The 15,045-nt window shown below is 36.7% G+C and overlaps 1 protein-coding gene across 4 annotated transcripts in view; it reads left to right on the plus strand.

Annotated features, from left to right (window-relative positions):
* Window positions 1–15,045, plus strand: part of KNL1 (kinetochore scaffold 1) — a 66,118-nt gene that overhangs the window by 18,577 nt on the left and 32,496 nt on the right. For all 4 annotated transcript variants that reach the window (XM_045201932.2, XM_045201934.2, XM_045201935.2 and 1 more), the window contains 3 exons: window positions 4,751–4,803; window positions 5,020–5,053; window positions 5,595–5,632. In XM_045201932.2, coding sequence (XP_045057867.2) covers window positions 4,751–4,803; window positions 5,020–5,053; window positions 5,595–5,632 — 125 coding nt within the window. The remainder of the gene's footprint in view (window positions 1–4,750; window positions 4,804–5,019; window positions 5,054–5,594; window positions 5,633–15,045) is intronic.

A 15,045-nucleotide genomic window follows, 5' to 3' on the forward strand; every position in this document is an offset into this window, starting at 1 on the left:
TGGAAGGGGGAAAGAGGAGAAGGGGAAAAGTGTAGGGATTAAGCATAATTGGTAGGTACAGAATGGGGGATGTTAAAAATAGTATAGGAAATGGAAAAGCTAAAGAACTTACATGCATGACCCATGGACAAGAACTATGGGGCGGAATTGCTGGAGGGAATCGGGTACTGGGTGAGGGGGGGCAAAAGGGGAAAAATTGGGACAATTCTAACAGGATAATCAATAAAAAATATTTTTAAAACAAGTCAGTGAAGGCACCTTGAGGTTAAGGATCAGACTCTACCACTATAGCACCAGGTATATAGTGAATAAATACATTTTTCTAGGTTATTTAGAGTGATAAGATAATGATCCTCTCAGAGCTCATTAAAAAATGTAACAGATTTTAATGTGGTAAAGTAATTTTGGCATTTGAAATATTAATAATACGTGATGTAGCAAAGAAAATAGAACTCAAAGTGTTACATTTACCTATCTCAAAACAGTATAAATTTTTTTAATTTTAAAATTTTTTCAATTAAAGTTTACATTCAATATTATTTTGTATTAGTTTCAGGTATACAGCATAGTGGTTGGACAATTAAATACTTTATAAAGTGTTCCCCCTGATATTTCCAGTACCCACCAGGCACTATACATAGTTATTACACTGTTGACTATATTTCCTATGCTGTTTTTTACATCCCCATAACTGTATTGTAAATACCAATCTGTACTTCTCAATCCTGTCACCTTGTTCACCCAGTTCCCCAACTGTCATCCCCTCTGGCAACCATCAGTCTGTTCTCTGTATCTATAAGTCTGTTTCTCTTTTGTTTGTTTATATTGTTTCTTAGATTCCCTATATAAGTGAAATCATTTGGTATTTATCTTTCTCTGGCTGACTTGTTTCACTTAGCATAATATTCTCTAGGTCTATCCACACTATCACAAATGGTAAAATTTCATTCTTTCTTATGGCCATTGTATGTATATACCACCTCATTTTTATGCCCTTGGTTTGCTTTCATATCGTGGCCATTGAAAGTAATGCTGCAATGAACACAACAATACATATATTCTTTTGAATTAGTGTTTTGGGTTTCTTCAGATATATGTCCAGAAGTGGAATTACTGGGCCAAAAGGCAGTCCCATTTTTAATCTTTTAAGGAACCTCCATACTGTTTTCCACAGTGGCTGCACTAATTTGCATTCCCACCAATAGTGCACAAGGGTTCCCTTTTCTCCACATTCTCACCAGCACTTGTTTTTTGTAGATTTATTGATGATAGCCATTGTGACTGGTGTGAGGTGATATCACATTGTGGTTTAAATTTGCCTTTCTCTGATGATTAGGGACGTTGAGCATCTTTTTATGTGTATTGGCCATCTTGTATGTCCTCTTTGGAGAACTGTATGTTCCAGTCCTCTGCTCATTGTTTAGTTTGATTGTTTGTTTTGTGTTCAGTTGTATGAGTTTTTTATAAATTTTGGAAATTAACCCCTTATCAGATGTATCATTGACAAATATGTTCTCCCATTCTGTAGGTTGTCTTTCATTTTGTTGTTTCCTTTGCTGTGCCAAAACTTTTTAGTTTGATGTAGTCCCATTTATTTTTTTTCTTTTGTTTCCCTTGCTGGAGGAGATACATCAGAAAAAATATTATTAAGAAATAACTGAGATTTTATTGCCTATATTTTCTTCTAGGAGTTTTATGGTTTTGAGTCTTGCATTTAAGCCTTTAATCTATTTTGACTTTATTCTTGTATTTGGTGTAAGAAGGTGGTCTAGTTTCATTTTTGCACGTATCTGTCCAATTTTCTCCATACCACGTATTGGATAGATTGTCTTTATTGTATGTTCTTGCCTCCTTTGTGAAATATTAATTGACCGTTTGGTGTGGGTTTATTTCTGAGGTATGTATTCTTTACCATTTATCTATATGTCTTTTTATGCCAGTACCATTGTTTTGTTTTGTTTTGTTTTGTTTACTGCTATGGCCTTGTATATTGTAGTTTGATATCAGATAGCTTGATTCCTCCAATTATATTCTTTTGTTCTCAAGATTGCTCTATTTGGGGGTCTTGTAGTTCCATGTAAAATTTTAAATTATTTTTTCTAGTTCTGTTAAATATGCCATTGTTATTTTGATAGGAATTGCATTGAATCTATAGATCTATAGATGTATGAACATCTTAACAATGTTAATTCTTTTTATCCATGAGCAAGATATATGCTTCCATTTATTTATATCTCTTCAATTTCTTTCTTCAGTGTTTTATAATTTTTCATTACCTCCTTGGTTAAATTTATTCCTAGATATATTATTCCTAAGTATTGTTTATTTTTTAACACAACTATAAATAGGATTGTTTTCTTAGTTTTCCCTTCTGATAATTTAAGTATTGGTGTATAGAAGTGCAACTGATTTAGGGTATTTATTTTGTATCTTCCTACTTAACTGAATTTACTTATCAATTCTAGGAGTTTTATGGTGGGCTCTTTAGGGTTCTGTATATACAGTGACATGTCATCTGCATATAGTGATAGTTTGACTTCTTTTTACCAATTTGAATGCCTTTATTTCTTGTCTAATTTCTGTGGCTGGGACTTCCAATATTGTGTTTACTAAGATTGGTGAAAGTGAACATCCCTGTCTTGTTCCTGATATTAAGGGAAATGTTTTTAGTTTTTCCCTGTTGAATATGATGTTAGCTGTGGGTTTGTCACATATGGCTTTTATTATGTTGAGATAAAAAACAACATAAATTAGATATCTGGACTTTCGGCCAACATGGAGGTGTAGGTAGACACACTGCTTCCTCGCACAATCAAAAGGAAGGACAACAACAAATTTAAAAACAAAAAACAACCAGACTGCAGAAAATTGAATTGTGTGGAATTCCAACAACCAAGGAGTTAAAGAAGAAACATTTATCCAGACCGGTAGGAGGGGTGGAGACGGGCAGCTGGGCAGGGAAGATTCACGGCAATGCAGCAGCTGGCATACACAGTGAGGCAGCAAATTGCGGACTGGGTGGTCCCACATTCACGTGCAGATAAACCGGGAGGAACAACTGAGGAGCGAGATAGACAGCGCCACCCAGAGTTCCAGTGCAGGGAAATAAAGCCTCAAAGCCTCTGACTAAAAACACCTGAGGGGTTGAGGTGGCAGCACAGGAGAAACTCCCAGCCTCACAGGAGAGTTCCTTGGAGAGATGCACAGGGTTCTAGAACAAATCCACCCACCTAGGAAGCAGCACCAGAAGAGCTCAATTTGATTGTGGGTAGCAGGGGAAGTGACTAAAAACTGTTATAGAGTGGAGCAAGAGCCATTGCTCCCTAGTGGACCCCTCCCCCACGTACAGCGTCACAGTGCAAAGACCAGTGTTACGCTACCCTGGTGAACACTTAAGGCTCCGCCCCTTTATGTAATAGGCACGCCAAGATAAAAAAATGGCCCAAATGAAAGAACAGATCAAAGCTCCAGAAAACATACAACTAAGCAACAAACAGATAGCCAGCCTATCAGATGCACAGTTCAAAACACAGGTAATCAGGATGCTCACAGAATTGGATGAGTATGGTCGCAAATTAGAGGAGGAAATGAAGGCTATGCTAAGTGAAATAAAGGAAAATGTTCAGGAAAACAACAGTGAAGGGAAGGAAACTGGGACTCAAATCAATGGTTTGGACCAAAAGGAAGAAAGAAACATTCAACCAGAAAAGAATGAAGAAACAAGAATTCCAAAAAATGTGGAGAGGCTGAGGAACCTCCAGGACATCTTTAAACATTCCAACATCCAAATCATAGGGGTGCCAGAAGGAGAAGAGGGAAGAGCAAGAAGTGGAAAACTTATTTGAACAAATAATGAAGGAGAACTTCCCCAAACTGGCAAAGGAAGTAGACTTCCAGGAAGTCCACGAAGCTCAGAGTCCCAAAGAAGCTGGACCCAAGGAGGAACACACCAAGGCACATCGTAATTACATTGCCCAAGATTAAAGGTAAGGAGAGAATCTTAAAAGCAGCTAGGGGAGAGGAGACAGTTACCTACAAAGGAGTGCCCATAAGACTGTCAGCTGACTTCTCAAAAGAAACCTTGCAGACAAGAAGGGGCTGGAAAGAAGTATTTGAAGACATAAAAAGCGAGGACCTGCATCCAAAATTACTCTATCCAGCAAAGCTATCATTTAGAATAGAAGAGCAGATAAAGTGCCTCTCAGATAAAGTCAAGTTAAAGGAGTTCATCATCACCAAGCCCTTATTATATGAAATGTTAAAGGGGCTTATCCAAGAAAAAGAAGATAAAAAATATGAACAGTAAAAATGACAACAAACTCACACTTATTAACAACCAAACCTAAAAAACAAAAACCAAAACAAACTAAGCAAACAACTAGAATAGGAACAGATTCACAGAAATAGAGATCACATGGAGGGTTGTCAATAGGGGAGTGGGAGGGGGTGAGAGGGGGAAAAGGTACAGAGAATAAGTAGCATAAATGGTAGGTAGAAAATAGACAGGGGGAGGGTAAGAATAGTATAGGAAATGTAGAAGCCAAAGAACTTCTAAGTATGACCCATGGACATGAACTAAAGGTGAGGAATGTGTGTGGTAGGGGGTGTACAGGGTAGAGGGGAATAAAAGGGGGAAAATGGGACAACTGTAATAGCATAATCAATAAAATATATTTTTAAAAAACATAAATTAATACCATAGTGTTCTAATTAAAAATTGCAGATATTTGTTAATCTTTTTCTTTTCTAGGGTGTTCCAGACGGAATCTCATATGAAAATAGTGAGAAAGTCAGAAATTGCAGGTAATATATTAATGCAATCCCTGCTAAGTCTGCATTTTATGTGGGTATCTAACCAGATAATCGATATAACTTACTGTTTATCTCATTGCTAAAAAAGTGTAACTTGAGGCATGGGGGGTGGCATTTTTTTTTAATTGGCGTTAATATCCTTATGCAATTTTTCTAATGCTTTATCAGTGTGTCCTTGAAAATTTTTCAATTTTATTTCATTTTTAGAAACAGAAGCAAGAGAAAATGTTCTGTTTATGCAGTAAGTAAGGAAAATATGATTCAAATTATATTTTAAAAGTTGTTTAGTCCCAGTACATAAGGAGATTTTTAAATTAATATCCTTTTTGTTTTTTAGTTTTGTGTCCCTTTTGAGCAATACTTAGGATTAATTAAAGAAATATTTTTTTGCAAATTTAATAGACTGTTATGTCTGATAAGTATGTGCATTGTAAGCTTATTCTTTTAACAGTGATGAAATACTCTTTCATTTTTAAATCTTTAAATATATAAGCTAGTATAAAATAAGAAATATTAATCTAGAGATTTTAATTAAATTTATTTTTATAATATTAATACATAGGAAAGTAAATGCCAGTAGCTCTCGAACAAATGAAAAGATACTTATCTTCAAAACTTAAGACCAGATTGATTGAGATACAATTTTTCATTCAACCCATCACTGCTAGTCATTTATTGCTAGTGGGAATAAGTTGTAGAAGGTAATTGGCATTATTATTCAATGTTGTGATTCTTGTTAATTGTTTGGGGTACAGTTTTTAAAAACACTTTTTAAATTTTAGGAATAACAATCCAGAAGATAATTACTGTGAGATTATTGGTAAGTATGATCAGAATACTTTTCTTATTATATACCTTTCTTTTTATCCAGATACCTTGATAAGTAATAGCTAAAAGAACCATGAAAAAGAAAGTGTGAAGAGAGCTGTGTGCTTTACACAAAATTTTCAATTTAAAATTTCACATATTTACTTTATTTCTTCCAAATCTGCTGTTGTCTTGTTTCCTCTTAGACTCCCACTCATTTAGTCAAATCAGGCACTGAGCCATTTTTTAAATTTTTGCTTCATTCCCTATATCTATTTGGCCCCACTCTCTTTCTGTCCTGTCTCCTATATGTCTTGCAAATCTGTTATTTTTCTATATGCCTTCTTGCCATTGTTTGAATTCAAGTTCCCATTATTTTTTCTTGGGCTATTGTATTTAGTTTCTTATCCTTCTAATCTCTTTTTTGTATTTCTAAATCAGATCATATTACCTTACAGCTTAAAATTATTTAATGACACTTTTTTGCTTCCAGAAGAAAACCCACGCTCCTCAACATGGACTTAGAAAGGCCTTTGTGATTTGGCTTGCCATCTTCTCCAACCTTACTTCCTTTTATTTATAGGTGTCCTTTCCTCTAGCCCATGACGAACTATTTGAAGTTCCCCATGTGGACTTTTTTCCTGCCTATATCCATTGAAAATGCTATTTCCTCTACCTAAAGTTATCTTCCTACTACAATTTGCCTAGCAGTCTTCTCATTTTTCACTTAGCTTAACTTCAGTGCTGGCTGGTGTGGCTCATTTGGCTGGAGCATCATCCCATAACTGAAGGGTTGTGGGTTTGATTCCCATTCAGGGCACATGACAGGTTGCAGGTTTGTTACCCTGGCCAAGGGTGAATGATCTCAGATCTGAGTGTATACAGGAGACAACTGATCAGTGTTTCTCTCACATCAATGTTTCTGTCTCCCTTCTGCTCTCTCTAAAAGCAATAAAAAAAAGTCCTCATGTGAAGATAAAACAAACAAAAGAACAGAGCAACCAGTCCACAAACTGTTACAGTCCATGAGAGAAGAACTTGCATTGGACTGTAAATCAACTGTGACAGTAAGCTACTGTTTAGTTTAGTGACATTTTGTCTTAGCAAAGCTTTCTTGATGAAGGAAATACTATATAATTTACATTAGATGCAAGCTCTGTGAACCAGCTGTTCACTGATTGTTCACAGACTGACACCATACACTGGGTAGTACGGGCTTAAATGGAGTCTTCTCTGCAAGACCAAGAAGTTAGTCACTGTCCTGTACTGTCACAACACTCCTTTTATTTCTCAGTCTGTTGTAGAATTTATCACATAGTAGTTTCGATATTTACTTCTGGATCTCTTGTTAAATTAAAAACTCTTTGAGTTCAGAAATTTTGTCTTTTCTTTGTACTTTAGTAAATAGTTGTTTGGGGACACATAATAGGTTGTGAAGCATTATTTCTTGAATAAATGAGTGGAAACTTGATAAATAAATAAGGCTCCTAATAAAAAGCCTGTAACTCATCATCGTGTTTAATCAAGGTTGCTATAAACTCTTTAAAAAATGTTCTAAGGATATGCCTTTAAACTTAAGTATTTATAAATGTATTTTCTTTTTTTATTATATCATGTTCAATCCTGTATTTTTGAGTCCAATTTCTTACTTAAAACCTTTATATTTTAATTCTAAAACGTCTTGCGTCTAATTCCTATTTCCATTCTCACTGGGTCTTGCCCTAACATAAATTCTCATTGTACTGTATCTGAACTATTACAGTAGTTTCCTTATTGGTTCATTTTCTCTTGAATCTACCTTCTTCTCTAGAATTTTTAAAAAGATTTTATTTATTTATTTTTAGACAGGGTGAAAGGGAGGGAGAAAGAGAGGGAGAAAAACATCAATGTGTGGTGGACCCTCAAGTGTCCCCTACTAGGGACCTGGCTCACAACAAAGGCATGTGCCCTAGGCTGGGAATCAAACCAGCAACCCTTTGGTTCTCAGTCCAGTGCTCAATCCACTGACCCACATGAACCAGAGCTAGAATTTTTTTTATTGTTCATTTACAGCTGTCCCCATTTTCCCCTCATTACTCTCCCCCACCTTACCCACCCCCAACTCTCACATTCAGTCCTCCCTTCCACCCCATTGTCTTTGTCCTTTATATATGTTCCTTGACAACCCTTCCCCTTCTTTCCCCTATTATACCCCTCTTCCCTCCTCTCTGGTTACTGTCCGTTTGTTCTTTATTTCCATGTCTCTGATTCTATTTGGCTCACTTCTTTGCTTTGTTGACTAGGTTCCACTTATAGGTGAGATCATATGGTATTTGTTTTTCACCGTCTGGTTTATTTCACTTAGCATAATGCTCTCCAGTCCCAGCCATGCTGTTGTGGGGGGTGGTAGGAGTTCTTTCTGCTACGTAGTATTCCATTGTGTAAATGTACCACAGTTTTTTGATCCACTCATTTACTGATGTGCACTTACTCTGTTTCTGGCACTTATTCTGTTTCCAGCACTTGGCTATTGTAAATTGCGCTGTTATGAACACAGGGGTGCATAGGTTCTTTTGAATTAGCATTTCAGGATTCTTAGGAAATAATCCCAGCAGTGGAATTGCCAGGTTGAAAGGCACTTCTATTTTTACTTTTTTGAGGAAATTCCATACTGTTTTCCACAGTGGCTACACCAATCTGCATTGCCACCAACAGTGTACTAGGGTTCCCTTTTCTCCACAACCTTGCCAGCACTTGTTTATTGATTTGGTTATGACAGCCATTCTGACCAGTGTGAAGTGGTATCTCATTGTGATTTTAATTTGCATCTTTGTGATGGCTAGTGATGCTGAGTATCCTTTCGTATGTCTCTGGGCCCTCTGTATGTCCTCCTTGGAGAAGTGTCTGTTCAGGTCTTTGCCCATTTTTTAATTAGATTTTTTGTCTTCCTGGTGTGGAGTCATGTGAGTTGTTTATATAGTTTGGAGATTGAACCCTTATCAGAAGTATCATTGGCAAATAATTTTTCCCATACAGTTGATTCCTTTTCATTTTGCTGATGTTTTGTTTAGCCATGCAGAAGCTTTTTTAATTTGTTGTAGTCTCATTTGTTTATTCTTTCCTTTATGTCACTTGTTCTAGGGGACATAACGGTAAAAATATTGTTGAGTGGAATATCTGAAATTTTCCTGCCTATATTCTCCTTTAGGACTTTTATGGTGTTGCAACTTATAGTTAAGTCTTTATCCATCTTGAGTTTATTTTTATATATGGTGTAAGTTCGTGGTCGAGTTTCATTTTTTTGTGTGTATAGCTGTCCAGTTCTCCCAACACCATTTGTTGAAGAGGCTATTTTTACTCCATTTTATGCTTCTGCCCCCTTTGTTGAATATTAATTGACCATAGAGACTTGGGTTTATTTCTGGGCTTTCTATTCTGTTCCATTGATCTATGTGTCTGTTCTTATGCCAGTACAAGATTGTTTTGATTACAGTGGCCTTGTAATACAGTTTGATATCAGGTATTGTGATCCCTCCTACTTCATTCTTTCTCAAAATTGCTGAGGCTATTTGGGGTCATTTATGGTTCCATATAAATTTTTGAAATGTTTGTTCTACATCTGTGAAATACGTCATAGGTATTTTAATAGAGATTGTGTTGAATCTATAAACTGCTTTGGGTAGTATGGACATTTTGATGATGTTAATTCTTCCAATCCATGAACACGGTATATGCTTCCATTTGTTTGTGTCTTTATTAATTTCTTTCTTCACTGTTGTGTAGTTTTCTGAGTACAGGTCTTTTACCTCCTTGGTTAAGTTTAGTCCTAGGTACTTTATTTTTCGTGTTGCTATAGCAGATGAGATTTTCTTCCTGATTTCTGTTTGTGATATTTCGTTGCTGTATACAAAAATGCCTTCAATTTCTGAATATTGATTTTGTATCCCACTGTTTTTCCAAACTCACTTATTAGGTTGAGTAGTTTTTTGGTGGAGTCTATAGGGTTTTCTGTGTATACCATCATGTCATCTGCAAACAACGATAGTTTTATTTCCTCCTTTAAAATTTGGATGCCTTTTATTTCTTTTTCTTGTCTGATTGCTGTGGCTAAGACTTCCAATACTATGTTGACTAGAAATGGTGAAAGTGGACATCCTTGTCTTATTTCTGGTCTTAGTGGGAAAGCTTTTAGTTTTTTCCCATTGAGTATGATGTTGGCTGTAGGGTTTTCATATATAGCCTTTATTATGTTGAGGTATGCTTCTTCTACTCCCACTTTGCTGAGTGTTTTATCATAAATGGGTGCGGTACCTTATCAAATCCTTTTTCCACATCTATTAATATGATCATGTGATTTTTGTCTTGTCTTTTGTTTATGTGATGTATTATGTTTATTGATTTTTGAATATTGTACCATCCTTGCATCCCTGGGATGAATCCCACTTCATCATGGTGTAGGATCTTTTTAATGTATTGCTGGATGCAGTTTGCCAATTTTTTGTTGAGGATTTTGACATCTATGTTCATCAGCAATATTGGCCAGTAGTTTTCTTTCTTTGTTGTTTCTTTATGTGCTTTTGCAATTGGGATGATGCTGGCCTCACAATAAGAGTTTGGGAATCTTCCCTCTTCTTGGATTTTTTGGAATAGTCTGAGAAGGATAGGGGTTAGCTCTTCCTTAAATGTTTTGTAAAATTCTCCTGTGAAACCATCTGGTCCAGGGCTTTCGTGTGCTGGGAGTTTCTTCATTACTGTTTCAATTTCACTAGCTGTTATTGGTCCGTTCAGGCTTTCTGCTGCTTCTTGCTTCAGTTTTGGAAGATTATATGTTTCTAGAAATTTGTCCATTTCACCCTGGTTTTCAAATTTCTTGGCATATATTTGTTTGTAATAATTTCTTATACTCCTTTGTTGAGGAGTGTTTCTGTAGTAACAGTTGTAATTTCTCCTATTTCAGTTCTATTTTATTTATTTGGGTTCTCTCCTTTTTTATCTCATTAAGTCTCATTAAAGACTTGTCAATTTTGTTTATCTTTTCAAAGAACCAGTTCCTGGATTTATTGATCCTTGGAATTGCTCTTTTAGTCTCTTTGTCATTTAATTCTGTTCTGATCTTGATTATTTCCTTCCTTCTACTCACTCTGGGCTTTGTTGTTGTTCCTTCAGTTCTTGTAGATGTATGGTTAGGCTGTTTATTTGAAATGTTTCTATCTTTTTTTAAGTAGGCTTCTATTGCTATGAACTTCCATCTCAGGACTGCCTTTGCTGTGTCCCATAGGTTTTGGACTGTTGTGAGTTTATTTTCATTTGTTTCAAGAAACTTTTCGATTTGTTCCTTGATTTCATTATTAACCCATTCATTGTTTAATAGCATGCTGTTCAGTCTCCATGAGTTTGAATGTTTTGGAGTTTTTTCCTTCAGTTTGGTTTCTAGTTTCAGGCCCTTGTGGTCCAAGAAAATGCTTGATATGATTTCAGTTTTCTTGAATTTGTTGGGGCTTGTTTTGTGTCCTATCAGGTAGTCTGTCTTTGAATATTGTGTGTGGATTTGAAAAGAATTTATATTTTGCATCTTTGGGATGAAAGGATTCTATATAAATATCAGTTAAGTCCATTTGATCTAATGTGTCATTCAGTTCCACAATATCCTTATTGATATTTTATTTGGAAGATCTATGCATTGTTGACAGTGGGGTGTTAAAATCCCCTACTATAATTATGTTAATATCTATATCTTTCTTGAAGTCCTCCAAGATTTTTCTTATATATTTGGGTTCTCCTATGTTGGATGCATATATGTTTACAGTATTCATATCTTCTTGATGGATTCTTCCCTTGAGTATGATGAAGTGTCCTGCTGTGTCTTCTATGGCCTTTGTTTTGAAGTCTATTTTGTCTGATACAAGTATTGCTACCCCGGCTTTTTTTCCCGTTCATTTGCTTGGTATATTTTCTCCAATCTCTCACTTTCAGTCTATGTAGGTCTTTCGTTCTGAGGTGGGTCTCTTGTAGGCAGCATATGTGCAGATCATGTTTTCTTATCCATTCAGCTGCCCTATGTGTTTTGATTGGAGCATTTACATTTAAGGTTATTTGATAGATACTTATTCATTGCCATTTTACCCCCTTTGTAGCTGTGTTCCTCTTAAACTCACTCTTTTTCTTCATGTTCTTAAAGTAGTCCCTTTGGCATATCTTACAATGCTGGTTAGGTGGAGGTTATTCTTTTAACTTTCTTTTATCTGGGAAACTCCTTATTTCACCATGCATTTTAATTGAGAGCTTTGCTGGATAGAGTAGTCTTGGTTGCAGGCCTTTGCCTTTCATTACTTGGAATATTTCTAGCCACTCCTTTTGACTTGCAGTATTTCTGTTTAGAAGTCAGCTGCTAGCCTCATCAGGGCTCCCTTGTATGTTACTTCCTATTTCTCCCTTGCTTCCTTTAAGATTCTCTCTTTGTCTTTGAATTTTGCCATTTTAATTATGAGTGTCTTGGAGTGGGCCTCTTTGGGTTCCTCTTGATTGGGATCCTCTGATTCCTGGACTTGTGTGGCTTTTTCTCTCACCAAATTAGGGAAATTTTCCATCATTACTTTCTCAAACAGATGTTCTATCCCTCGCTCCTCTTCTTCTCCTTCTGGTATCCCTATTATTTGGATATTATTACATTTCATGCTGTCCTGCAGTTCCTTTAACCCCTCTTCATCTTTTTGAGTCTCTTTCCCTTTTCTTGCACTTTCTGGGAGTTTTTTCTGTCTTATCCTCCAGCTTGCTGATTTGATCCTCTGCTTCATCTAGCCTGATTTTGATTCCTTCTATTGTATTCTTCCATTCAGAAATTGTATTCTTCATTTCCTCTTGGCTCATGTTGGTTGTTTCAATGTCATTTTTCATGCTGATATAGTTTACAGTAAGCTCCTTGTAGCTTCCCTGTAGTTTTTGGTAATTCTCACTGAGTTCATTGATCTTTCTTATAACCATTCTTTGGAACTCAATATCTGATGGTTGACTTGCCTCTATTTCATTTAGCACTCTTTTTGAGGATTCCTCCTTTCCTTTTGGTTGGTGGTTGTTTCTTTGTCTTCCCATTATTTGTGAGATTCTTCTTATTTGCTTCTGCTTCTTAAAATGATCTGTTTTGACTCCCTGACTTTGCGGTGTGAACTTCTATGGTAGGATACCTTTCAGATTCAGCAGTGTAATCTCCTTGATCTCCTGAACTTGATGCTCTTGGGATGCCCTTTATGACATTTACGTTGGCTTTCTGGATGTAATTGGCTTTTGATTGTTGTTGGGTTGTTCTTTGGTGGGTCTTTCCCTCCAGCTGGTTGACTGAGGGCTACTCCACCCAACACGTCTTGTATGCTGTTGTGCAGGTGCTGCCACAACAAAAGCACAAAGCTCAGGAGGCAAACCAACAACCGCAAAAATAACTACCCCCCGCAATCCTATTATCAACAGCAAGTGAACCAGTATTAATAAGGGTGTAAAGAGATTAAGACTATTATAAGGAAAGCGAATATAAAATGATCTACTGAAAGAAGAATGATTTTGAGAGAGTAGAGTGAGGAATACTAATAAGAGTTGGGAATCGGAGCAATGTAAAGAGAAAGTAAAATTTACATCATAAATTAAAAAGAGAATGAAGAAGGCAGAATGGAGTAAGAGAAGGGAAGCATATAGTATTAGGTTTAAACAGAAATTAAAATAAAAGTGAGAGGAAGAAAAAGGAAGGGGCCCTGGCTGATGTGGCTCAGTGGATTAAGCACTAGTTTGTGAACCAAAGGGTTGCCAGTTCCATTCCCAGTCAGGGCACATGCCTGGATTGCAGGACAGGTCCCCAGTTAGGGGGTACGTTAGAAGCAACTGCACTTTGATGTCTCTCTCCCTTTCTCCCTTCCCCTCTCTAAAAATAAATAAATAAAATCTTTAAAAGGAAGGGGGGAAATAAATAAATAATTTTAAAAATAGGAGCCAAATTGGAGAGAAAGATCCACGACAGCACTATCAACAACAAATCAGCTAAAATTAATATAGGTGGGATGGGAATAAGAGGGAAAAAAGAAAGAAAAGCTTAAGAGATGTCTAGAGGGCTGGAGGGAAGGAATGCGGCAGGCGGAAAACTTGGAAAGAAAAGAGCAGTGATCCCTTCCACCGAGAACGTACTTTTTTCCGAGGAACCGCAGTTGTGTGGATGCAGGTAGACTTTTTACACGGGGACAAGTTCTTCCAGCATTTTTACCTGCATGTTCCGAGACAGTTGGGTGCGTCAGTCATTTCAGCACAACCTACCTTAGGCACTTAACCTTTCGTGGCTCAGGCACCCCTAGACAAAAAAAAAAAAATGGCCAAAATGAAAGAACAAATCAAAGCTTCAAAAAAAATACAACTAAGCGATGAAGAGATAGCCAACCTATCAGATGCACAGTTCAAAACACTGGTAATCAGGATGGTCACAGAATTGGTTGAATTTGGTCGCAAATTAGATGAAAAAATGAAGGCTATGCTGAGTGAGATAAAAGGAAAATGTACAGGGAACCAACAGTGAAAGGAAGGAAACTGGGACTCAAATCAACGGTATGGACCAGAAGGAAGAAAGAAACATTCAACCAGAAAAAAAAAAATGAAGAAACAAGAATTCAAAAAAATGAGGAGAGGCTTAGGAACCTCGAGGACATCTTGAAACGTTCCAACATCCGAATTATAGGGGTGCCAGAAGGAGAAGAGAATAGCAAAAACTTGAAAACTTATTTGAACAAATAATGAAGGAGAACTTCCCCAATCTGGCAAAGGAAATAGACTTCCAGGAAGTCCAGGAAGCTCAGAGAGTCCCAAAGAAGCTGGACCCAAGGAGGAACACACCAAGACACATCGTAAATACATTGCCCAAGATTAAAGATAAGTAGAGAATCTTAAAAGCAGCTAGAGGAGAGGAGACAGTTACCTACAAAGGAGTTCCCATAGGACTGTCAGCTGCTTTCTCAAAACAGACTTTACAGGCAAGAAGGGGCTGGCAAGAAGTATTCCAAGACATGAAAGGCAAGGACCTACATCCCAGATTGCTGTATCCAGCAAAGCTTTCATTTAGAATGAAAGGGCAGATAAAGTGCTTCCCATGTAAGGTCAAGTTCAAGGAGTTCATCATCACCAAACCCTTATTATATGAAATGTTGAAGGGATTTATCTAAGAAAAAGAAGATCAAAACTATGAACAGTAAAAATGAGAGCAAACTCACAGTTATTAACAACCACACCTAAAACAGAAACAAAAGCAAACTAAGCCAACGACTAGAACAGGAACAGAACCACAGAAATGGAGATCACATGGAGGATTATCAGCAGGGGGGTGGGAGGGGGAGAGAGAGGGGAAAGGTACAGAGAATAAGTAGCATAAATGGTAGGTAGACAATAGACAGGGAGAGGGTAAGAATAGTATAGGAAATGTAG

The sequence above is a fragment of the Desmodus rotundus genome, chromosome 7 (assembly GCF_022682495.2).
Source record: "Desmodus rotundus isolate HL8 chromosome 7, HLdesRot8A.1, whole genome shotgun sequence".
Taxonomy (NCBI): domain Eukaryota; kingdom Metazoa; phylum Chordata; class Mammalia; order Chiroptera; family Phyllostomidae; genus Desmodus; species Desmodus rotundus.